The sequence below is a fragment of the Pocillopora verrucosa genome, chromosome 5 (assembly GCF_036669915.1).
Source record: "Pocillopora verrucosa isolate sample1 chromosome 5, ASM3666991v2, whole genome shotgun sequence".
Classification (NCBI taxonomy): domain Eukaryota; kingdom Metazoa; phylum Cnidaria; class Anthozoa; order Scleractinia; family Pocilloporidae; genus Pocillopora; species Pocillopora verrucosa.
Window position 1 is genome coordinate 27,498,379 of NC_089316.1, and position 26,069 is coordinate 27,524,447.

The following is a 26,069-nucleotide window of genomic DNA, read 5'->3' on the forward strand; positions in this document are numbered from 1 at the left end:
TTATGACGTTTCGAGTCTAAGTCAAGACACCAGTTCTGATATTTTGCCAAATTTTCACGTTCTTCCCTAAAAACTGAAAAATATTCGTTCTTGCTCGCTAGCTCCGGCCTTTACAACACCTGATAACCCCTGATAACCTTCATGGCGACTCAGACATCACAAACAAATCTATTTGGTAAATTTATACAAATTGGATTATAATTAACATCTTTATCGGCTGAGATCAGTATGTCAATCAATTTTGTACTTAAGAAACAATAATTGGGTGGACAACGTGCTGTGACTGATAAGCTTCCATGTTTTTCTGGTACTTGCTCTTTTGTTTCAGTAAGTTATGCGCGATTTTCCGTCGCGTCCATTGTTGAAAATTCACCGTAGGAGAGTAATTCAATTGTTTTTGTTTGTTTTTTTTTTCAATAATTTGAAATAGAAGTTGAAATCAATGTTTAAAAACTTTTCACATCTGGAATTTTCTTCAATGTTTATGCATATCAAAATTATCAAAGATACGGCTGAAATGCCACGTCTAATAAGGTTATCAAAAAATCTACATAAATTTATCCGTGATCTAACTCAATAGGAAAGTGCTAGTCACGAAACCGCGTGACAAAGCCAATGGGTCAGCGGGTTTTCCCGAAATGACTCCGACTCGTGTTGACTAAAAAAAGTTAAAGACACGCTTCTCAAGCACTCCAGCTGATTGGATTTGTCGCTATATGTGGTAGAAATATCGCGTTGCAGTGTCTGAGGATACAGTTTCAGATTTTCGCAGCCAGACATTGTTTTTTCAAAGGCTTTACTAAACAGGCTTTACAGGAGTTGGCGCCGCTTTCGTCGAGAGAGAAGGTTTTTGTTGACCATTGTGAATTTGCCCCAAGCAACTTGGAATTATTGTCACTGGTTTATGGAAATGGTTCCCGACACCACAATTATCCTCAGGAAATGCTTTGCCCAGATTTTCTTGGCTCTTTTGACCGTTGTGACAGTTCATGCAAGTAAGTAAAGATTGTAACAGAGTAAGATTAATATAAACAACCCTGGCGTGAAATTCACGCACTCAAAGTTGCTCTTGCTTCAAATAATACGCTCTCATATTGAGAAAGAGAATTTTGAATTAGCATTTGAGTGGACCTCACATGAGCTGATCTTATGATTTATTTGGTTTATGTTCAGTTTCTCCTGTGGTGAGCACTGTACGATTCGATAGAAAAGCTCTTGTTTGATCACAAACACTTTTCAAATTATCTTGTTTCACGTGTTTAGCGGCTACCTCGGTTTTTATGCTTCTGTTTCGTCGCATCTCGCTCTAAATCAATGCATTAAGAACCACTTTCTGTTGGGGACATCTCTTGAGAACTCTACTTATAACATCAGTCGCAATTTCGTTCGACTGAGTTGACTGTATTTGATTCTCAACATCATACAAACACTGTTTACTTCGTGTATTTGTTGAACTTAAAAAAAATATATCTTTTTGTCTTCATTATACATAAGTACGCTTTGCCATTACGCTTTCACCCCAGAATGTAGTGCAGATGAGAAAACTTCTCTTTACAAGTAAATATCAAATGTATTGTCCGGCAAGCGCTGTTGTGCAATTCGAGAACGAACGAACGTTTATGTCTTGGTGTCTGTTTTGACACCTTTGTGAACGAACCTCAAAGACAACATACATCGTTTCGTGGCGTATAACAGTCTTTAAGCGTTTTACTTCTCAGAAATCATTTAGAACTGTTATTGACTTCTTCAAGCTTGAATTGTTTTTAACAGAGAAAGCGTTTTATGCAACGACGAATTTTAATGAAAGATTAATATCCAATAAGCTGTCGGTGAAAGATACTGAGTGATGATAAAACTGAGTCGTTGACAGATTGGCCATGGGATCTTTTTGATAAACCCAAGACGTTTATGACAAGAACTATGGCTGGCACTTATTTTTATAACATTCTTTCAACTTAGCGAGTGCGTTGTCAGGGATTGCGCAAAAATAATCTTAAAAAGTTTGCATTGTGCATGGCTTCCATTGCCGAAATATTTTGACATCGTGAAACTCGGATGACAAGTTCTTCTTAAATACCTAATGAATATGTTTTATTTCTTTCATTATACAAAGATCGTAATTTGAGTGGTTCGATGGTGAAAATCAAACTGAAAAGTTTGCATTGTAAAATGTCTCCATTGCTTAAATATTTCGACGTTGTGAGGCAAAAATATTAATTACTCCTTTTATACTAAATGACTGTTTTATTTCGTTTATTCTCCAATAATCATTTTACGACAAAAAAATCTAGATACTGCTTCCATGCAAAATGAAGCTCTTAGCGTCTAGTTTTCGAGCAATCCAGCATATTCTGTCATGCATGGAAAATTAATCCATTAATATGTTCAAAATGGTTCTCTTGTGCATTAATAATAACCCACACATATGAACAAGATCAAAAAATACACCATATTCGCGGTTTAAATTCGAGCGCCTCAAGTAGGTCATTGTCGCTTTTTTCAATATTAGTACGACCGGCCGGTCTAGTATTTATTTTTTATAAACCCGCTAATTGAGAAAATGTTGGCTCTGATCATGTTGTTGTGTGTTTCTTGATGTAAATATAAATTATACTTACAAATTTTTGTCTAGAAACTGCTGCGGCCGCTTTCACACCCGATGTCGTATAATTTCAATCCTTAAATTTTCGCTTCGACAGTACTCTTTCCGCTCAAAAAGTTTTCTAGAATATAGGGGGTAAAGAAACTGTGGTGCTGCGTCGGTGGGAGAGTATAACAGGGTAATTTAGTGCTGTTAACTGGATTGAAAACATAAATTGGCCATCGTGAAGAGTTTAAAGGCTGACGTTTCGAGCTTCGTCATCGATTTGACGAAGGGCTAACGCTCTTGAGCAAATTCCAGCCAGTTCTTCACGAAATTTTAGAAATGGTGCAAAGTGTTAGAGGTGAATTGTTTGGGGAGTTATTTACGATGGCATGGCTTCATGTAGGGGAAACATTTGAAATGCTTCGTAAAACTTAAAAAAATCGCTAATAATCCCTGTGCGGGTGTGTCAGATTAGTAAGACGAGACCACACAAAGATGGTATTGTAGGCGATGTTTAAGCTTTCTAACGAACAAATAGCAATTGGAGGCGACACATTTTAGGCATATTTTCTCAGTTCAGTCTAGCAGCTGGTTGCAATGTCGACTAGATTTTTCGTTCGGACGGAAACATGAAGTTTCTGCTTGAGAGAAAGCGTAACTTTTAAGGATTGCTGTCTAAAGTTTATGCTCTGCTGAATAACATTAGATTAACTATGGCGAGTGTTATTCCGGTAATTTGGTGTAGCATCGATGCTAGAAAGAGCTAGAGCTAGAAAGTCAGTTGTAATCTATTCACAGTACAATGGCCTACAACTGGTAGATTTGTTTTTCATGCTGTGGATGTCATGTCTGTGAACTTCCAATTTGGTTGTCTCCCATGGAACTTTTGAGAAAGTCATGTCTCGGAGTACAGTACAAATAAACTCAATTTATAATCAATCAATCATTTATTTTAATTAACGTTATTTACTTCGTAAATCTAGCCTCTCAGAGTTCTGAAGACGAGCTAAGACTCTTTATTTACTTGCTCGTCAAACTGCCTACGAACGATTCATAAAATTGGAACCAATCTAAAAGAATGGAAACGAAATCATGTCAAAACACACTGAATTGTTTACATCGTGAAACCACATCATTGACTTAACTGTAATTGTGTTTTTAATTAATAGTAGACGGTTGAATGACGTTATCGTGTGAGCTTGACGCTTCAGGCTGTGAATTTATTTCCCAAATTTCTCGAAAGGCACTTGTTGACCAATATAGGTGAATTTAAAAAGTGTTGAAAATATGGCTAGACCCGGGCCTGGAAACTGAGTTGAGTGCATAAAATCGAGGCCCACGTATAGCGGAGACACACGCGCACAGCTTTGCTCGTGTAACTCCTCGCGCGCGTGGGGCTGCGTATCTGAAACAACAAGGTGAAACGCTGGGCATGCGCGAGGAGATCAATTCTGGCCATCCGCGCCCCAATTTCCCGCGCAAAATGTCATAGGAAAACACAAGAAACAACCGTTGTCTCGTAAAATGAGCAAAAGAAAGTTGTAACGTTCATAGATAACTGTGACAATATGGAAAACTCAAGACTTATTCAAGTACGGGTATCCCCCTGTACTTACCATTCCGTTTTGAGCTTTATCAAAAAGTTATGCGCTCTAAAAAACACCGAGACTTATTAGCTTGTGGGGTTGTTTGTAACTTGTAAGAAACAACTTGGTTCTGACAGCCTGAAAGCATCCTACCTAACGAGACACAGCGGCAAAATGATTGCACATGCTCCGCCACTGGAGCCATTTGAGCGTTGAAGGCTGCGAGTCTTCTTCTGCAAAACATAAGCTGACGCCGGTTTTTCGCCCAGACAACAATTGTCTAGGGTTTTTCTCCAGGGGTTTGCTTACTGTGGGGGCGATGACAAGAAGCGCTAGAAGTGATAACAGATGCTACGCACTCATTTGACTCATGTGACCGCTGTGTCACCAAGTCATTACAACTTTGGCTCATGCATAGACATTTGACCGTTGTATTTACCCCTCCTCGCAGAATATTCGCGCCCTCTCGCGAGAGGAACTGCGGGTTCACTTAATTTAAAAGTAGTTCTCTTGACGAGAAGTCTGAGGGGAAGCCAAAGACAAGATTTTCTCTTAGTTCCAATCCCCTATTATTTCATCTGTTAAAATTAGGTTTTTCTCCCCATTTGTGTTGTATAGCATAAAATGTATTGACGTTAAACGCTTTCTCTCTCAGGCAACGGTTATCAAGGCTTGCGCGTGCGTTGTAAACCAGATTACATGGAATTGACTCTCACGCGAAAGCACTATGCAAGGATCGATCCAGCCACTCTCCGCCTCACAGACCCCAGTTGTGGTCCTTATTTTTATAACAGTTCCATTATGGTCATAAGAGCACCGCTGGGTGGATGTGGCACCAAGGCCGGTCCGGAGAGAAACTTACTGGGATTTCGTAATGAAGTATACGCGGATCTCGCTGGTAGATCTCCCATCGCACGAGAACCTGCATATCAGTTTCGCCTGCATTGTTTATACTACACAACTGCGAAAATAATGCTGCATTCCTTCAAACCTGACACAAAAGTCATCGTTGAACCACCAACAGGTAAGACCTCGTTAACCCCTAAACTCCCATGAGCGACCAAGGCAAAATTTCTCCTTACAAAATGGATACAATGTCAAGCAGACAAGTGATGAATCAAGAAAAATATCGATTAGGGGATTATTTGTTGATCCCATACCAAATTCTCCAAAGTAACATCATAATAACTATGGCAGACAGTGAGGAGAATCACTAAAGAGATCTTGGGATTGAAAAGGTTATAATGCTCAGAAAACAATGCATAAAATTTCCTAAAAGGCGAGTTTGTCGAAGTTTTCTCCCTTCTATCTTGAAAACATCGCTAGATCCTCAGGGATTGAAGCTAAATGTCTGGTACAACTTAGGTTACAACGAAATGTTAAATTTGACTGCAGGGGAAAATTGTGAATTTTCGAAGCTCCTGACGGGGGCGGGGGAGAGTAAATATAATGTTGTAGTCGCAAATTGTGGAAAGTTTAGGATTCTATTGTATCAGGAGGTTTGAAAGGTCAGAGCAAAATTGAATATTTTGTTTGGGAAAGGGAAGCCACTATCACGAATTACGAGAAAGTGAGTGTTTAAATTGTGGGGGTTCTACTGTATAGTGTCAGTACATTTAGGATTTAAAATGATGACTCTTTTTCACCTTTAGTTAGGATCAAAGTTAGTATTTGAAGAACTGCGGACCTACCCCTCCCCTAACCCAACATTAACCCTTCCTTGTTATCAGTTGACTGTTTTGGGGTTAGGAGAGGGGTAGGTGGGCAGCTGCTCAGATACTTACATCGATCCGAAAGTTGTGTCATTCTAGACACCGTGCATTATAAACCTCGTTCTCGCCGCTACTTGCCCCTAAGTGGCGAGAATTACAAAAGGTCGTTGGTAAAATTTGAAGTATTTTAAACTTTAATAACGTATTACTTCTCCTTTTTTTTCTCTCCTTGCTCTCTCATTGGTTAGAATTTGGGAACTTCACATTTGAAACCAACATGTTCCAAACGGACAAGTACATTAGCCAATATACTCAATTTCCGGTGAAAGTTCATGTCAGTGAAAGTGTTTATCTGCAAGTGAGGGTGAAATCCAATGCGTCAGGCTTGTCGATGCTTCTCGAAAACTGCTGGCAACACCAACACCAACATCAACACCAACACCGGAATGCTAACGACTCGGGGGTCTACTGGTTGATAGAGGAGGGGTAAGGATTACTTGGTTTCATGTCCCTATGGTAGAATGTAAAAAAAATTGAGAAAAAAAGCCTTTAGAACGTCTTTCGTTGCTTTGTAACCCTCTCCAACAAAAAACTCTGTAACGAAGAACTCCGTGCCATTAAGCGGGCGTGAGGCCCTGTAGCTCAAACAGACCTAACCCTTTTTACTTTTTTTCTCAGATGCCCTAAGACGGAATACTTAAACTACAAAGTATCGGATTCAGTTTATCAGCGGTTCAGTTTTTCAGCGTTTAAAATAGAGGGGTCAGAAGTAGTGTATCTTCACTGTGAGGTACTCATCTGCGCTGAAAACTCCGGGAACAAAACGCGTTGCGCCGAAGGTTGCACAAAAGACCTTCGCAACAGCAGAAGGCGGCGGGATGCATCGAATCAAGACCAGCGCAAGGGAGTTACTTCTTTGGGTCCGTTAAAGATCCTTACAGACAGACTTGAAGTTCAACCACCGGGTGAAGGTATGCGTTAAGACTGAGAGGTGGTATCAAAGAGGCACGAGCTTGATTCCCGTCCAAGCCTGAATCTTTAAAGCCTTCTTTGTCACTTCCTTTTAGTTATCGTCCATATATGAAAATATGATAAATTCTCTTTATCTGTAACTGTAATATTCTACTCTAATATATTCGTTTTCTCTGCATTAAGGTAAGACACGTTCCCAGTCCACGCAAGTTACACTTGAGATCCGAGCAGGACTACTGGCGTTCTTGTTGGCCTTCCTTCCGTGGATGTAATCAACTGTCAATCACTCATCACAGCCAATCACAGCTAGAGACGTCAAAGTCACATGACTGACGACAACACGCGCCATTATTATAAATCATTGAAAGAAATGCGAAAAGATTTGGCAGATTAGTACTGATTTTAGGGAGGTAAAGAAAAAAAAAATCAAGAATGGTAGTCGTATAAAATTGTTAAATATGTAGATACGGGTGAGTGTGAGAGCAAGACTAGCACTTTGTTAACTTACGACATTCTAATGTGAAAATGAAAATTCTCCTTGCCTGTCTCATGCAACGTATCGGAGGGCACGTGGGGAGAATTTGGTGTGTTATCAAGGCAGCACGCCTTTAGTGAGGACAGACCGTTTTTGCTTTGAGTGGGGTTTTGGGTATTAGTGGGCAAAACGCAACGAAAAAAATTCTCAATAACAGAAAAAGGGCTGTACATCGGAAAGAAAGACCTATAGGAAATTTAGAAACGGAGAGAGAGGGGGAAGAGACCTACCATCGGGACTGGTGGGGGAGGGGAGGGGAGGGGAGGGAAGGTCAGAGGATGTCGTCTGTGTCACGATGGAATTTACATAGGGCGTGTGATATTCCTTAGAGTCCCCCTCCCCCTCTGATCCCCCTGGAAACCATGTGATCCCCCAAACTCCTTTGCCCCTCCCCTCCCCCCAGCCGATGAATGATGACAGGTCTTTCAATCACGCCTGCTTGGAAAAGGAAAACTTCACATCGAACGAGAAAAAAAGGAAAAAGATTTTCTTGGAAAACCTTTTTTGAAAAGAGTTGATCGGATGAAATATTTTCAGCAGTACGTTACGAAGGTGAAGAGTATTGATTGTTTATCAGTGTGTATTTAGCTTCAAATAAGGTAGAAATGATGTAAAACATTTAAAAGATGTTCGACGAATTTCATGATGGTTCAAGTTATGTGCCGCCGAAATGAGTTTTCTGCTTTCGGAATTTTTAGAAATTTCCTTGAAAAATATTTATCAAAAATAGTCTTCATGTGACGCTTTTAAAAGTGCTAAATAGGCTTACGTAGCTTGGGCGTGGCTAACGCTCCCATTTGTTAGGGCCTTGGGCATGCAAACTCCGAACGAGCTAAGGAAACTTAAATGAGAGGGGCTTGGGGAGGTCTTCTTTTTCGCCCATCCGCGTCCTTTCTACGCTCTGGGTTATGTTAAATTTATGAAGGCTGGGCCGTGTTAAACAAAATATTTTATCACATGATCTTTAAATTTATATATATAATCAATCTGAAATCATTCGCAATTATTTTCGCAATATAGCTGGCAAGCATAAGTCTTTTTATGTTTAGTACCATGAGATTTGTCATTATTATTTTGCTTACTATAGTCAGAACGTCTGAAAGACGTGAAACCTAGATGTAAAGCGCAAATAAGTGGAAAATAAGCTATTGTGGATTAAGTTTTTTAGATAGACTGATTTCAGCGTGTGTGTTTTAAAAATAAATAATGTTTTTGAACTGTTTTTCATGATGGAAGATTAACGTAGGTTTTAAGAAGGGCCAGAATGGTTTTTCCACGTCTTCAATTTTTTCAGGAGAAATTTGCTCATCGTTTCTCAACGGTAGCTGTTCTTTGGCGTGTTACTTAAAACGCTCGGGGACACGGGTTGCGTGGACTACTCATGGAACGTAACAGTCACAGAAGGGATGTGAGAGTTACAATTCGGACATTTTTAATCAAATTCTCAAATTGAAAACATAACTGTAACGAAGCAGTTTTTTTTGTTATAAAGAATAGACAGTAGTCAAATGCGTGAGTAACTGCAAGCATAAAAAGGAAGTAGACGAGAAAAAGAACTTTGGAACGCTAGGTAAACTTACCTCAGCTAATATTCCCCTTACGTAATAGATATCCAAAAGGGTGACGTTCACAAAATATTAAGCTGTGTCATTGGAAAGCTTTGGTAGACCATTTCTAGGTCACAGGAAACCCAAGTATGTATGCATGGGAAATAAGAAAAGAATCAATATTCCTTCAATATACCTCTTGTTAACACTTGAGCTTCCATGAATGATCAAGACAGAATTTCTCCTAACAATACCAACACAATGTCAAGCAGACGAGTCACGAGAATAAATAAAAAAAAAGAATTATGGGATAATTAGTTCCTTAATTAGTTCCTTAGTTGATCCATTCACAAATTCTCCTAATTGACATCATAAAAATTGTTTGGCAGACAGTAAGGAGAATAACAATTGAGATCTCGGGGGTGAAAGGGTTAAATGATGCTAGTTGGCACTGGTCTTGAATTCAAATTAATCATCCAGTATTACATGGCGAAAAATAAAGTACACCTTAATTAATTGCTTTGTGTCTATTGTGTTTAACTTGTTATTTCAAATTTTGAAACTTCTATCTATTTTACACCAACCTCTGGAATCTTCAAAACATTCTAGTTTGGGGAGGGGAGAGTGGGCTTCACTAGGTTTTATGTGAAAAGGATCCCCTCAGGTCCCAAACCCCTACCAGTCAACAAATTGTCACCCATGAGCAGATGATACCCCTGACAAAGAGTAAAATCGCTATGTACCATTCTGGAAATTTATAGATAATACAATGATAGAGGAAAACCAAAAACAATTTTTCCCAACCCTCTTCAGTTAAACTTGCCTTGTGAAATTAAAACCTACCCTCCTGCATTCCCTAAGTCTGCAAAAGTTATCTCTTACCCTTTTAAGCAAAGTTGAAGATTCTGTAACTGCACAGATTCCATTGTTAGATTCATGAAAATCTGTCAAATGTGTGGGTGTTAAGTCCTTTTAACAATATCCCCTAAGTTGACCCTTACAAACCAGATAACCACTGATAAAATGGCAATCCATTAAATGAGTTTTTAATACTGCAATTCAATGGAAATCTTTAAAAATACAGCATTCTAATCTAAAATTATTTCAAAGAGTGTTTTGAATCAACATTAGTGAATACAACATTCTAATCAGGTATTTTTTAAACAAATTCTTAATTGGCATCATTAACTACAGCATAATATATAAGGATCTTTTGACCCTTCAACTCCCAGACCAAGTTTGTAATTCTCCCTTCTGTCAACCATACAAATTTTACAATGTTAGTTCAGAGAATTTAGTATTGGATCAACTACTTATCTCCAAATTGATATTTTTCTTAATTCTCATCACTTATCTGGTTGATATTGTATTGATATTGTCAGGAGAAATTCTGTCTTGGTCACTCAAGGGAGAACAAGGGTTAAAAAAAAGCATGGTAATCATCATCACTACATAAAGCATTCTAATCTAAGATTTATCCAAAACAGTATTTGTAATCAAATTATGTCATAAATATGGCATAATCTACAACGGCATTTTGCAAAAAGAGAACTTCCAATTAACATCATTAACTACAGCAATCTAATCTAAGATTCTTTCAAACCAGTATAAGCAATCAATGTCATCAATATGACATAAATATATCTTATTAGATGTTAAATAATTAAAATAAGATATTATCCAACTGTTTTTTTTCCTGCTATCTTTCTCCTTATTTCTCGTAAGGCAGGAAAAGCAGAGCAGATAGACAATACAAAATAACCAACTGTTCAAATAACTGTACAATCTTGCAAGATATTTGTACTCTTTTGTGGGTTATTGGTACTCTACTTTGTGCAGTTGGATAATAATCTACATGTACTATACCACTTCCAATTAACATCATTAACTACAGCAATCTAATCTAAGATTTAATCAAAACAGCATTGGCAATCAATGTCATCATTTCTGCATTCTACTGTAACATTTTGTTGAAAAAGCACTTCTAATAAACATAATTAAATAAAGCAATCTAATCTAACATTTTTTAAAAATAGCATTTTTATGCTATGTCAAAATACAGAATTCTAACCTTGGATCTTTTAAAACAGCATTTCTAATCAACTTAAGTAAAAACAACAATGTACTTTGAGACTTTTTTCGCACAGAATTTAAAATTTACGTCATTCGTAAAGGATTCTAGAATTACACTTTTCTGACAAGCATTTCCAATCAGCATCCTGATATAAAGAATTCTGATCTAAGATTTGTTTTTTAAAACTGCATCTATAATTAACATAAAATACAGAAATCCAATCTGGGATTTTTTTTAAACCAGCATTTCTAATCAAAATCACTAAATACAGCATTATAATCAAAGATTTTTCACACTAGCCTTTCTGATCAACATAAGTAAATAAAAAATAAATTTTAAAACTGCATTCCAAATCATTATGAAATTGGACAAATTTGATCATAAATCTACCATTCTACCAACATAACAAATATATTTGGGTGTGCATAGTTTTCTGAACAACCAAGTTTGAGCTCATTTTTCAACTACCAGGCAGACTGTTTGTCAAGAGCTTTATGAGGAAACTAATTTGTATTTGTATGAGTAGTTAACACTACCTTGTACAAGTGAACATGCAGAAAAATTGACCAATGATGAAGGATAAAATCTTTAGCTGAGTAAAGAGGTTAAAGTGTTTGATTATTCCACACCTTTTCAACTGATTGTTCCTCTAATAAAGTCTGTAAAACCTACATTTTTCTCTAAAACCTTATTTTAAACAATAGGATGGCTAGTAACCTTTCTAATTTAAGCGTCAATTAATTAGAGGCTTCACCATCCCCCTTGGAATCCCACGGGCATTTGACTGCCGTCTGTGCCTGATTGGTTGGGCATTTAAACCAGAAGGGTCATATCTCTCCAGCATAGTAGACGTGTTTTATCGGAGGAGTTTAACAGTAAAGAGCCTGCTTTCATGAGTGTAAGACTTAGATAGACAATTTTTGCATTGTAAAAAGATGCTTACAAATGAAAATCACAACAACAACAACAAGAACTAATATGTTACTTTGCTAGATTCTTCAACATTTGTTGATCAAACTGAAACTTGAAATTGGCACATTACCTGGTGAGAATATTTGAATTAACATTCCAAATAAAACAAACACACAATCAACAAGTCTTACCAAGAGTTACTCGTCTGAAACTTTTGGGAGATTAAACTGTTCAATGTACTTCAAAGACTCGTCTTCCCATGCTGAACGCTCTTGTATCATTTTGAATTTTCCTAGTACACTGACATCATCTTTCCCTGCCATGTCCCATTTACTGACATCAGACCACCTGCCAGGCTCCTCCTTCTCTACAAATTCACGACAATTCTGCACCAATTTGCCAGCATTATAGTGATCGGTAACGTCAATCTTGTGCTCACCCTTCTTGATTTTTGTTGGAGTCATTTTGCCACGATCTTCCCCATATAAGCCTGTTACACAGGGCACGTTGTGGTGCTGAACAAGATTTATCCTGGTGTGATACCCGGTGTTATTGTGGGCAAAGTGGATGTGTGCGCAGATGATTAATTTTAATTTACCAGAAGGTACTTCCAGCAAAAATAACCCCACAGGATTTCCTCTAAATCTAGCAGCTTGTCCAGAAGAACCGCTAAAGGTTTTCAACTTGTAGTCAAAAACTTTAAACTCTCCATTGTCCATTAATTTCTTGGCTTCTGTTCCATCTAGAACTCTATCCTGTCCTTCAAATAATGTCTTATCCTGGTGTCGGCGCACCTTCACAAAGCAAAATTTGAAGAATCCAGCATCTGGAAAAAGTGTGACATTAGTATACAAACCATAGTCTCCCCGGAAGGTAAATTTCATAGTAGTATCGTCACGTGCAGGCAATGTAGTAACTACCATTGGAGATGGCAGGTCTAGTGATTTGTAGTTACTCCTGGCTTCTTCTGTCATCTTTTTCCACTCATCCTTCCATTTTTCCAAAACCTCCTCATTCTCTGGGTCATTGAGGTAAGTGAAGACAGGTGTGAAGTACCCACCAAATGTGCGTTCATCCTTACCACATGCAGCTTGTATGGTGATTTTTATTCCATCAGGTGGACTTGGGACTTTCTCTCTAATATCTCTGACAAAGTCATGTAACTGCTGAGCAACCTCTCCACTATAGCAGCTATCTAGGATGACGACCAGCTGCGAATTAAAAAGATTTGGAACCCATGGTTCCTCATCTTCGAGAAACCATTGTTCCTCATCTTTGGGAGCCCTTGGTTCCTCATCTTCAAGAACCCTTGGTTCCTCATCTTCAAGAACCCTTGGTTCCTCATCTTCAAGAACCCTTGGTTCCTCATCTTTGGGAGCCCTTGGTTCCTCATCTTCAAGAACCCTTGGTTCCTCATCTTTGGGAGCCCTTGGTTCCTCATCTTCAAGAACCCTCGGTTCCTCATCTTTGGGAGCCCTTGGTTCCTCATCTTCAAGAACCCTTGGTTCCTCATCTTCGGGAGCCCTTGGTTCCTCATCTTCAAGAACCCTTGGTTCCTCATCTTTGGGAACCCTTGGTTCCTCATCTTCGGGAGCCCTTGGTTCCTCATCTTCGGGAACCCTTGGTTCCCCATCTTCGGGAACCCCTGTTTCCTCCTCTTCGGGAACCCGTGGATCCTCATCTTCGAGAAACCATGGTTCCTCATCTTCGGGAAACCATGTTTTCCTAGAATGAAATGATGGATAACAGTTTACGTAGTCACAGACACCCGCACACCAAAACTTCAACAGGCCATACAGGTCACAGAAACCAAATTGGTGTAGAAAGAGCTCTCCCCCTTTTACTTTCCTACCATCGCATTTCTCTTTTAAAGTGTCTAATACATGGAACAAAGGATCATCATCAGGACGCTCACGATAACGAACAAATCTCTTCATTAACTCGTCGAGGCGAGGAGATGCCGAATAATGAAGTTCACTTGCCTTTTTCTTGTCAAGTCCGTGGCCTGTGTAGTACAAAAACGTGGGGTGGCTTATCTCAAAGAGTGGGTGAAACGCAATATTGACTTTTGAGTCAAATGTTGTTGTAGCTGGATAAGATAGAATCTTTCTCTTTCGGCCCCAGACATCTAGCAGTTCAAGGTCCCTCCTTGTATTTGTAAGATCTGAGCCTGGATTTCCGTCCCTCTCCAGCTTCTCGGGTGACCCTATTATACGTAGCTGATCGCCATAGAACGGTTTTCGATCTCCATACATCTTGAGTCTTAAACGTTTCGCTTACGAAGGAAATGTAGTCTGACCTTCAAGAATGTCCTAGAGTAGCTGTTTCATGATGAGTCATCCCCGAATCAATAATAAATAGAATCTGTTGTAATGTTACGGAACTAACTGACATGACAACTAACTGTGATCCAATGAGGTGTTCACATGCTGATCACGAGTGTTATCTTGATGATGATTGACGTTGTCATGCACTGACAGGGCCGGGTCACATGACGAACACGAGATCTTGTTTATAAATTTCAACGTATTTGCGTTCCGATCTTCAGGAGCATTATGGCGCAAACGCGCAAAATACTTACAGACGCATATACAAGTCGTTTTAATCGCGGCTAATCCACACTGAAAGATGTTATTGAGTGGTAATTTTGGAACGAATTGAGTCGCGAACGCTTGAAAGCCTTGAATACCTTGTATGCTAAGTATGCCAATGTCTTAGTTGAAAAACGTTCACTTGTTGTAAAAAGCAAAATCTGAAATCTGAAACCAAACTGCATATACTCTATGCAATCTATTGAACAACGTTACTACCATGAGACTGAAGAACATAACTATAATGGATGCAAACTGCTTGTGAAGAAAGACGACATGTTGGATTCACTTGATGGCAAGGAACGTAGCTACGATAACAGTACGAATGGTATTAATTTCATGATCGGAAAGGTGAATCTTATGTTTGTTTTCATTGTAGTTGTATGGATATTCTTTTTTAATAAATACGTGATCCAAAACCCTGTGTTTTTTTGTGTATAATGTTATTATGTTAAATGTTGTTACGCAATTGTCTTGTCACAGGTGGCCCAAGCTCACGTCTCGAGAAAAAGCCAACGATTAATTCATGAACGCATCACGCGTTGTGTGACTCGGTGTTAAGTTACGAGAGGAACTGCACGTTATAAGGAATAGTACAGGGAACGAAGTATGGTCGATTTACAACGATACATATTTCGAAATATGAACATTTTTCTTGTAAAATCAATAAAAATTACTCATACCCTGTGTATCCGTTGTATTTTCTGGCGATTTCTGCCGTTTTAAGCTTGCTTTACCATCACTGTTATTCACGTCATCTACTTTTATTACGTTGGTAAAATCTGTACAGACATCACACCAACCAACTCGCGCGCAAAGTAAGAAGACTATATTGAAGGCTTGAAATAATTTTGCGATCGATTTTCATCAAGAAATGGGCCAGGAATATTCCACAATAGTGCAAATAATCGTGAAGGCGGATCGCAGAAAAGCGATTGCGTGACGCTCGGTAAGCTGTAAGATGACATGTTATTATACATATCCATATTGGTGACGTCATCAAGTATCCAGAAATGGATATGGCCCGGACTGTTATATACCAGACGTAAAAACTCTTCAGATTCTCAGTCTTCATTTTGTACCCAGTCTGCAGTCTGCATTTTGTACTAACAGGTATCCGTGGCACCAATACAGTTTATTTTTGGTTACATTTATTCGCAAAACACACATAATCTACCACAAAATACCTGTGTGTGAGGTAATTCGACATTTTCGTTCTTTCCCACATTAATATTCTTCTCTCCTTTTGTAAGAATGTAGACATCACTCACAATGTTTCAAGTAATCCACCCACCCTAGCATGCCTATGTTTTGAAATAGGTCTATGCCCTTGGCCAGACTTGAGCGCACTATTTCAGTATACTAGTCTGACACCCGTAGTATCACTACACTTGATTCCAAGGATCCAGTACCATCCAGGTATCCCAGTTACCCTGCTCACAGGGTCTAGTTTGATGAAAAGAACGCATTTTAGCGAGTTATCCATTTCAAGGTTTTCACACATAGATGTGAGCGGTCGTATATAAATATTCCCCTACAAACTCTTATAATTCCGCTATGACTGTTATTACGCAAGACGATCATCTCACAGCTGGAGCTTGAGCCGTCTGTGAGCCCATAAGATGTCCCACGTAAGACAAGCCCTCAGTAGTTCATGAATGGGTTACGTTCTGTCCTAGTTTACATTGTTCTACCACGTCAACCCGCATCTACCCTAACTTAACCTTTTTCTGTGTGGTTAACTTGGATGAATATGGGTTAAAGGGGCAAATTCAGGGAAGAAAAAGCTTAGATGTTGAGGAAAGTGGTAGAACCTGCCTAACAAAGGGTAGATGTGAGCAAACTTGGTAGCTTTGGGTAGATGTAGGTTAGCAGAGAAAAACGTGGCTAACATGGGCTAGATGAGTCTAAAAGTGGTAGGAGACGAGTGTTTTTTACCATTTAATGGCCTCATACTTAATATCAAAATAAATTTTACATTTAATATTATTCACCACTTCAATTTCACGATCAACTCGGTAATAAATATTCTTTACTACATCGATTGTCTATCCTTTTGGTATTTTAGAACAATGTTGTGATTAACTAATCATCCAGCCTTCTTTTCTGTTTTTCCTTTAACTTCCGAGCTCCATTTCTTGAAATGGTAGATATACAGCTTCACTAAGAACATCTCTCTATGTTCAATTCTTTCCCCCTTGTTTAAGCATAGCAAAGACTTTTGTGTTTCTGAGAAGGGCAGCTGTTTCTACAATGCAAGCGAGAACCAAAAATGTTATCAATAGCCACCCATACTTTAATTACTCAACAGAGTTTTACACTCAACTCTTTAATCCCTTTAAGAGTGACCAGTGTCTAATTTCTCCTTACATTAATGCTGCTGAATCATTAATTAGGATCATGAGAATACAGGAAATGATCTCCAACCTAATAAACTTTGATCATTAAACAAATTCTCCTTGTCAGCACCTTAGGAAATGTATAGAGAACAGTATGGAGAATATGCATACTGATGTTAGGGTGTAAAGGGTCAAAAACTCACCATGTGGTGAAGTAAAAAAATAAATTAGTGGCCAGACATAGCAGATTGGAGTGCCACTCAGTGAGGAAACTACAGCAGAATTCAGCTCAACAGGGAAACCAGGATTGATCAAGAAAATAAGGATTCAAATGAAGTAAGCTGACAGTAAAAAAATACCTGGAAAATGAACTTTGAGAGAAACACAACATAATTTGGTTTTAATAATCAACTGAGTTGATAATGTGAATGGCCACTGTAAAGAGTTTCTTATTGACGAGCAAATTGCTCTGACGAAGGGCTAACCCTTGAAATGCCAGCTTTAGAAACTCCTTACTGTCCCAAATTTACATTACCAACTAAATTGTCTTGTAAAATCTTCCCCTAACATAGTACCACAGTTTAATCGAGGGCAATAAATGGCTATGGGTTTGTATTTACAGGAAATTTGGGTCAACCAAATTCAAGTTAGTGGTTGTTTTTCAAGCAAGGAATGTTCACTGTGCATAAATGCTTCAACCAATTCTCACGATTCATTTCCTTACCAGTCAGAAACGTGCTAACATAAGAGTCCTTCTCTGATCTTTTACTGTTGAATATAACTACAAGAGTCAGGCGTGGGTCCACTCGAGTCAAGAAGTATGTGCTCTGGACACGCTGAAAATTAAACCAACGCAGACAAGTGAGAGTAGGAAAAAGTTGTGGAGAAATAAGGCAGAAAAGGAGATGTTACTAAATTCTTTGCAAATTAGCCCTACATTGTCAAAGAAGTACACGATCTTCTCCATGGCATTGAGTTCATGAACTTTATCGAGGAGTATAGACACAATGTTTGGCCAGTGCCCTACAGGCCGCTCCTGTAAAAAAAGAAAGTTTGTTAGCCCTTTTAAAATTCTCTTTTTCACCTCTTTTCATATTTTGTAAATTACCTGTAATCTTGGAAGTTTTATAAGGGGCAGGTGTAAATGTAGTTTGCTAAAAATATCCTTTGATTATTGAATTACACCCAATCTGAACTAATGTTTTGTTTATTGAACCCTTTAACTCCCAGATCGTATTTGTAATTCTCCCTACTGTCAACTATACAATTCTGATGATACTAATTCAGAGAATTTAGTATTGGATCAACTAATTATCCCCAACTTGATATTTTTCTTGATTCTCATCACTTATCTGGTTGATATTTTATTGATATTGTAAGGAGAAATTCTGTCTTGGTCACTCATGGGAGTTAAAGGGTTAATTATCTATTTGTGTCATTTAGCCAGGCTGACCCAGTTCAGCTCTAAAGCTGGTTAATAAGTGTGGGCCTGTATAAACAATAACAAGACCAGACTATAACACTGGGAGTTATGTTCCCTTCTCTTTGCAAAAGTGCCTTGGTTCTTAAACACTCCTGCTAACCAGTACAGTGTGTAGCTTTTCACATACAACGTTGAGGATGGTTTAGAATACTTTGTGAATATATATATAAAGCCTCGCTTATGTAGTAGTAGTTGTTGTCGGAGGGACAACTCAGTTTTGAAAGCTATACCAAGAGAGAGTTACTGCCGAAGATTGCTCATTTCAAGGAACTTTGGAGACAGCAATGATATTTATTATTGGGCTAAATTAAATTTTTTAACAATAAGTATTGTACTTCTTATAGGAGTCATTCCTTGTTAATAACATTACTTGCTGATTAATAAAGTAGTTGAGTTTGTGGGATTGTAGTGTTTTTTCTGTCGGTTAAATTATACCATAACATTGTTTATTTGATTATCCATTTTACATCAGAAAGTTGCTTCCCAAATTCAGAAAAGACTGTACCCCTAGGGACATGTTACTTACCCCAGGGAATGAAAAGATGGCAGGGAAAGCTCCCAAGCCAGAGGGCTTCTCCTTAATATCGTAGGGAAAGTGGTATCCATGTCCCTGGTACAGCTCCAACTGATGAGTATCCAGCAACATGTTGACACTTATTGCATCTGAACGACGGATGAATGCCATGATCCTGAAAAACACAAACACTTCAAATCAGTATGCATATTGTCCATTCTGTTTTCCATATCTTTCCTAAGGTGCTGACAGGGAGAATTTGATTTATAATCAAGAGCTTCTGCAGTCGGTGATCTTTTCCTTTATTCTTGTGACTTAAACGTGTGACCAGGGGTGATATTGTAAGGAGAAATTAGATGCCAGTCACTCTTAGGGACAAAAAGGTTTCCCCCTTTTCTCCTTAGAGTGACCAACATATAAAGTCTCCTTACAGCTTTATCAAAATGTCAATTAGATTGTTACTGAGAATCAAGAAAATTATTAACCAGGGGTAAGTGTCTTGATAGGACACTTAACTCTCAGAAATAGACACTCAAGGTTTTTAAGGTCACCAGTTAGGAGAATTAGCTTTCAGATCTTGGATTGAAAGGTTGAAGTACTCATTAGATACACAAAAGATTTCCTTCAGGATCTTGTCACTAGTTTGGAACAAGTATTGAAGCAGTAAACACAATTATAATGAATAACATTAGCCACCACGATACGCAAAGTGACACATACCTTCCTACATAATCAATACTAGCCCGTGAAATTAATGACTTCATGTCCATTGGTGTGGTCTGTCTCCCAAGTATAAAGTAGAAATAAAGAGTGAACTAATAGAAAAAAAATGGAGCAAATGCGTGTCAAAAGAAGAATGAAGTATAAAATAGACTGAGTTTACTGCATCATGTAGTGTAACCATTTAATTCCCAGAAGTGATTAACATCTAACTTCTCCCTATAATTTCCGTTCATTATCCAGCAAACAGGTTATGGGAATACTCAAACTTATCACATAGAAGTTGTTACAGTGTATTGTGATCTAACACTAAATTCTTGTAACTAACTTACAAGAAAATATGCAGCAGCTAGAGGGGAGAATTTACAAATAGAGCTTGGGAGTTTAAGGGTTATGAGTGATTCATATCTAAAGCCCATCACCTCCTGGTCATATTTAACCAACCCTAAAACCCCAAAAGTGACTAGCATCAAACTTCTCCTTAATATTATACTGATATGTATACTGATGCAATTGTCATCATTACTAGACTATAAGGAGTCCCTCCTTTTTCCTTTCCCAAGATAAATCAGCAATAAAATAAACAAACAAACAAATGGTGGCTAGCATGAGTGATGTGCGGCCTGTTAGCTACCATTTTTTCTTTTTTTTTCTCTGATGACTTTTTGCATGATGGACTTTGCTGAAAAGGAAGGACTGCTAATAGTCTAAATCATTACTAACACTACCATCATCATCATCATCATCATTTTCCATCCAACTTGAGTTACAAAACAGATAACATGTACATGAACTTTACATTGTTACCTTTGAAACTAAGGCATCCTGCAGTTTTCCAAGCCACTGATAAAGAAAAGGTGCCTCAATGTGTTTCTTTGGGGTGCTGCCAAATAGTGACTTCTTTCGTGTGAGTGAGGTTGATAGCTGGGAGGATGATGGAGAATCAATCATTTGTTTTATAGTCAAGAAATGGTCAGCATAAGAGCAGGCCCTTGTCAAAACAGCTACATTACAACATGTTTCTTTTCCCAGGAGAAAGTTTGAGTCCTTGACCAAAGTGAGCCAGCAAGAGGTCTGGTACAGCACTCATTATTAGTGCCAGACCCCTAGTAGACCTCTCCTCCCCTCATCTCATTCACAGGCAAAGAAACGATTGTTCTTTGCTAATAATTATGAGGGCCTCCCGGCAAGGAATAGTTAGAGCTTATTTTTTCCCTGGGATAATGATATTTGTTTGCACACAGAATAGTTCAATGACTCTCCAAGCATGTGCCCATATCTTTGGAGTGTAATCAGCAATATTGCCACAATCTGATTTCTCAATGACTATGGGGAATAACTTCTAGTGAACTATAAATTCTCTACTTTAACTCTTTAACTCCCAGAAGTGATTTACATGTAACTTCTCCTAATAATATCCACACATTAACCACCAAACAGGTAATGAGAATGCTCAAACTTATCATAAATTAAAGTTGTCAACTTAATCTAATGCCAAATTCTTGTCACTAATTTACAAGGAAATGTGTAGCAGCTAGAGGGGAGAATTAACAATCCAATCTTGGGAGCAAAAAGGTTAGAGATGTAACATGTCTAACACTTACCTCCCCTGGTGGTAGAAACTGACACCAAGAGGACAGTTTGACGTAACTTTCATGAAGGTGAAGAAGGGACGGAAGGAATCTCCAGTCGGCCATGTCACACTGCGCTTTCAACAAATTGGACAAAATATCCACTTCAAAACTAGGTGAAAAAATACAAAATCTTGGTGAGCTGTCAAAGTTTGATCTTGTTCAATTGATCTTGATCAATTAGAAATTAGGAAAATGAAACACTATACATGATTTCATCCTTAAAATCTCAGAAGTGATTAACATTTAACTTCTCCCTATAATACCCATACAATATCTAGTAAACAGGTAATGAGAATAAACAAACTTATCAGGCTGAAGTTGTTTTCTTGATCTAACACCAAATTCTCATCACTTATGTATAAGAAATTGTGCAGCAGCTAGAAGGGAGAATCGACAATCAGATCTTAGGATTTAAATGGTTAATTAACTTTTAGGGAGTTTCTTCAGAAAGTTGCCGGCTGAAAGTCTGAGGGACAGCTCCAACGCCTTGGTCATTTCATCTAATACTTGACAGCATAAGATCCAGCCATGTAGGCCAAACTGTACAACCTTTATTTTATGCACCTGGTAAGTGTGGGACGGCAAGAAATCTGATCCAAAAGCCATAATGGCCATGTCAATGGCAAATGGTGACATCTCAAAAATGCCACAGATGACCCAGTCACCACATGGCCAATGTATAGATGCAGATCATTGTTCTGTCACATTTACCAACTTTTTGGGTCCTTCGATAGCAGTGATTTAGATTTTTATATTAATGATTATCATCTTGTCATAGCAACTCTACATAATTTACCCAAAACCAGAGTCTTAGAAAAACATGAGCTGGAGTTCAAATAAACTGATAAAAATGTGTATCTGAGTCACATACCTGAAGCTTGATTTAAGAGAATCTAAAATGGGATGATGAAAGCCCTTATTGTGTCTACAAAGAAACATATCAACTTGATTAACTTTGAGCAGGCTATCATTGTGAAGAGATTGGGGCTATTCTTCTAACCACACCTTATATGAGCACCACATGACACATACCAGTGCCCTTATTGATGTTTACCCCTGTTTGTATGTATGTGTTAAATATTCCCCTGAGAGCTTAACATATGAACAGATAATGATAAGAATTAACAACCTTGATGAAGTGAGAGACCTAAGTCTTGAGCCCATCTGAGAAAAAGTCCTTACACTTTTTATGCAACAATTGTTAACTTGTTAGCTCAAAAAATTACGTACCTTTGACAAATCTCATCAATCATATTTGACAAGTCTGTATATTTTACATTTGTAGCTGATCCCATCATTGCCATGGCCTCATAACTGTAATTAACATTTTCAATCAAGGAATATAGTACCAATTTAAAATGTTCCATTAAATTGACAAGCAAGAAAACATCATTTGCATGTGGCTGTGGCAAGATATCAACATCATGATTGTTTTTTAACTTCTCCTTACACTGTCTACTCAATATCAAGAGAATAGGTCATGAGAAAATAGAAACTGAACAGTTAGGGGATGTAATAATGATATCGCACTAATTTCTTTGGATCAATGTTATTATCTGAGCAGCTGCCCACCCACCCCTCTCCCACAACAACTACAGTCAATTGATAACAAGTCAAGGTTAATGTTGGGTTAGGGGAGGGGTAGGTGTACAGTTGCTCAAGTTCAAGGGAATGCATGGCAGCTGGAAGGGAGAATAACTAATTTAACCCTTTCACTCCCAAGATTTCAGTAGTAATTCTCCTTACTGTCTGCCATACAATTCATGTGATGCTAGTTTGGAGAATTTGGTATTGGATCAACCAATAATCCCCTAATTGATATTTTTTTAAATTCTCATTAATTGTCTGCTTGATATTGTATTGATAGAATAAGGAGAAATTCTGTCTTAGTCACTGGTGGGACTTAAAGGGTTAAACAAGAGAGGAAGGAGTTGAGCATCAGAGTACAAAGTCTTGACCTGGAAAATGGATGATCATTTTTTTACTCAGAGAGAATCACCCCAAAGAACCACATAACAACAAAAAACAGCCTTCTCTATGACACGTAAGCTGAGTGAACAAGTCTGTAGAACTTTACCAAAAGATACAAGTCAATTAACTCCTGTCTAGCCTGGGAAAATTGACACAAATGTCTGCACAGCTCAGCCAACAAACTTCCTTCTAGTGGAGACCCTGTGGAACTGTGTGTTGTTTCTTCAATTTTCTTCAACTCTACTATCAGGGTTTTGAAGCTGTCCCTTACAGACTGCAAACAAAATATACAGATTTCAATTTAACTACCTAGGTAAAAAAATAGAGACACTACCTGCATATTGTCCAAGACCTTCTTTTGCATTACATTTCTGGCCTACATGTAACTTGAATATTGCAAAACAAAACTGCATGTTCTCAATCAGTTTACACATAAAAAATAATTAACATAAATGATTAGCCCATAAGTACACATTAATTAATATAATTAGCCTGATTAGAATTAGTTAGCTCATATTAATTAGCTATACCTGACCTGCATGCATAATCACAATATTGTTATAGTAAGCTGACTAAAATTAAGTGATACATATTAATAATAATTTGTTTCTGACAAAGTATTCAGTATTATTAATCCAGGGTTGTCAAAATATGCTAGCAACCACTGCATTTTATTGTCTACTCTGAAAAACATGTGGGCTTTTCGTGTGGCTCCCTGTACCCTCATCTGCAGAGGAGCCTTTGACTTCTGGTGACAGCTACTTTCTATCACAGTCTGGTTACTCCAAATCTTTTTGAAAACCCTGGTTAGTCACTTTCTGTTTAAAAGATTCTATAGTCTCCTTGTCATAGTGAGAGTAGTCCTGAAAATGACTGTTGTTCGGTTGATAGAAGAGAGTGATACTTCAACAGCCTGACTGGAGATCATTATAAAAGCAAGGCAAGGAATTATTTGTCAGTCAGGTATTAAATCTGGTCAGCTTTTTTTTTTACATACATCTTTCCTGAACAACCTTCTGGCAATAAAAGGGAAAGAGAAGTATGTCTTTTCTGCAGAAGCCAGATGTGACAGGGTAACTAGCAGTGAAGACCATGGTGTACTGGATACCAGAGGTAATCTTTTTGTTTCCTTCTCTTTCTCCTACATGAGAAAAATAACCAGGAATTTAATGTCAGTATCACTTCTGAGCAAAAAAAGCCTTTGGTTCCCACCTTAAACTATAAATTCTGCTGAATTGACTCAAGACTTGGCTATCCAAAAGGACACAGCTGTATTTGATTTTGTCTCATTGCTTGTATTAGAAACTATTCAGAGGTTGCACAGTTTAAATTTAGAACAAAGTATATTTAAATCCAGGGAGGAAGTCCATTTTGGGAAACCAAGGAGGATCTAATTTCAGTAAGAACCTTGATAATACTAGTGAAATTAATCATTAAATTAAAAAGTTAAACATTTCAAAGTTACTTCCCCTGTCAAGTAAGGTAGAATTCATAGTTTTTTGAGTGATGAACCCAGAACAGAATTTCTCTTTAGAATATCAATACAATCTCAAGTAAACAAGTAATGAGAATTTAGAAAAATATCAATTAGTGGATTATTATTTGAGTCAATACAAATTCTCCAAACTAAAATTGTAAGCAGTATATGGTACACAGTAAAGAGAATTACTTAAGAGATCATGGGAGTGAAAGGGTTCATGTGTAGCTTCTCCCTTTAATATCTATGCATTATTCGACAAACAGGAAATCATACATGCCAACTCTCCCACATGATGCAGGAATCTCTTAGATATAGATCAAATCTTCTGTTCTCCTACATAATTTACCAAATCTCTTGGATATTAGCAATGAACAGTCTTTTAAAGTATTTGCTCCAGTGTAGGCTAACATTGTATTCCCAAATTTACCCAAATCAAAACAATTCTGGTTTTTCACACATGTTGCCATTTCTTAAAGCATTTTTTTATGCAATCAAATCTTGCAGAAACTAAACAAAGGCTTTCTACATTTTCAGGGAAGGAGATAGATTTCATAGCAGGGCTGGGCATCAATTTTTCAGTTGGGAAGGTGTTGTTGGGTTGATGCTGTGGTGGTATAAGAGAAAAATCTCAAGATTTAAGATCTTAACAGGTTGGCATCTCTGGGTAATGAAAATACCCAAACTTATCTGGTAGAAGTTGTTACCACAATGCAACACCAAATTCTTGTGACTAATCTACATGGAAATGTGTAGCCACCATTGGGGGGGGGGGGGGGGGGGGGGGGGTTTAGAAACAGATCTGGTGAGTTTGAGGGTTAATAAGTCGTAAAAAATGCCGAGGAGATTACCACTTGATCCTTTGCCTTATCAAAAGCAAACTGACTGAGTGCATGAAAAAATGTCTCCAGTAGAGCTTGTTCTCTAGAGATGGGCGGTATGCTTGGGGATGGACTGACGCCTCTCTTTTCTGTAGATATAAGCAAAGCAGCATTGCACCGGAATACGATTTAGAAATAAAAACATTAACGTTTTTATACCAGGGTTTCAAGTCCAGGTGAAGAAATGAAAAACGTAATTCTAAAGGTGTAGCTAGGCTTAAAATAATCAAAGGAAAAGCAGCCACCACATATAACAACAACCTCCTGCACCCTCGAAAAGCTTAACAACAACAAAATTGCTTAGTACCCAAAAAACCTCGAAAGAGTACTGTTGAATAACTTCTCATTTGAAACAACATTTGATCCTCTTCTTCGAAACTTAAACTCACACATAGGATTATAATATTTACCTGATTCCATTTTAATACTTTTCAAGATAATTCAGGCCATTCCAAGGAAACAACTAACTCCTTTTTCATCTAAAATCCTCACAGAGCACTGTAAGAGCGTCCGCCATCTTTGTTTAGGACATGT

The 26,069-nt window shown here is 37.9% G+C and overlaps 3 protein-coding genes across 3 annotated transcripts; 1 reads left to right on the forward strand and 2 right to left on the reverse strand.

Annotated features, from left to right (window-relative positions):
- The first annotated feature begins 641 nt into the window (after positions 1-641).
- On the forward strand, positions 642-7,314 carry LOC131777469 (ZP domain-containing protein-like). The gene is made up of 5 exons (XM_059093774.2): positions 642-995; positions 4,829-5,197; positions 6,134-6,371; positions 6,564-6,856; positions 7,041-7,314. The coding sequence occupies exons 1-5, from the start codon at positions 905-907 to the stop codon at positions 7,127-7,129; spliced, it is 1,080 nt and encodes a 359-aa protein (XP_058949757.2). The 5' UTR covers positions 642-904; the 3' UTR covers positions 7,130-7,314.
- Positions 7,315-9,396: 2,082 nt separating this feature from the next.
- On the reverse strand, positions 9,397-14,270 carry LOC136280988 (uncharacterized). Its single transcript, XM_066167069.1, has one exon. It carries the CDS (start codon positions 14,178-14,180, stop codon positions 12,123-12,125), a length of 2,058 nt encoding a protein of 685 aa, XP_066023166.1. The 5' UTR covers positions 14,181-14,270; the 3' UTR covers positions 9,397-12,122.
- A 2,174-nt stretch (positions 14,271-16,444) lies between these two features.
- On the reverse strand, positions 16,445-26,060 carry LOC131777468 (KICSTOR subunit 2). Its single transcript, XM_059093773.2, has 13 exons — positions 25,946-26,060; positions 25,506-25,624; positions 24,175-24,318; positions 23,294-23,451; positions 22,437-22,520; positions 22,078-22,131; positions 21,177-21,315; positions 20,380-20,496; positions 19,573-19,667; positions 18,865-19,027; positions 17,793-17,891; positions 17,580-17,691; positions 16,445-16,764 (listed from the first exon to the last, which is right to left on the reverse strand). The coding sequence occupies exons 1-13, from the start codon at positions 25,953-25,955 to the stop codon at positions 16,700-16,702; spliced, it is 1,359 nt and encodes a 452-aa protein (XP_058949756.2). The 5' UTR covers positions 25,956-26,060; the 3' UTR covers positions 16,445-16,699.
- Between the last annotated feature and the right edge of the window lie 9 nt (positions 26,061-26,069).

Coding starts and splice junctions, on each gene's coding strand:
- LOC131777468 (XM_059093773.2), bottom strand. Junction 23,452..24,174: donor GAAGGTTGTTCAGGAAAGAT/GTATGTAAAAAA, acceptor TTTTGTTTGCAG/TCTGTAAGGGACAGCTTCAA. Junction 19,028..19,572: donor AGTATTGATTATGTAGGAAG/GTATGTGTCACT, acceptor TGTGTTTTTCAG/GATCATGGCATTCATCCGTC.
- LOC136280988 (XM_066167069.1), bottom strand. CDS start 14,180: ATGTATGGAGATCGAAAACCGTTCTATGGCGATCAGCTACGTATAATA.
- LOC131777469 (XM_059093774.2), top strand. CDS start 905: ATGGAAATGGTTCCCGACACCACAATTATCCTCAGGAAATGCTTTGCC. Junction 996..4,828: donor CGTTGTGACAGTTCATGCAA/GTAAGTAAAGAT, acceptor TTTCTCTCTCAG/GCAACGGTTATCAAGGCTTG. Junction 6,857..7,040: donor AGTTCAACCACCGGGTGAAG/GTATGCGTTAAG, acceptor CTCTGCATTAAG/GTAAGACACGTTCCCAGTCC.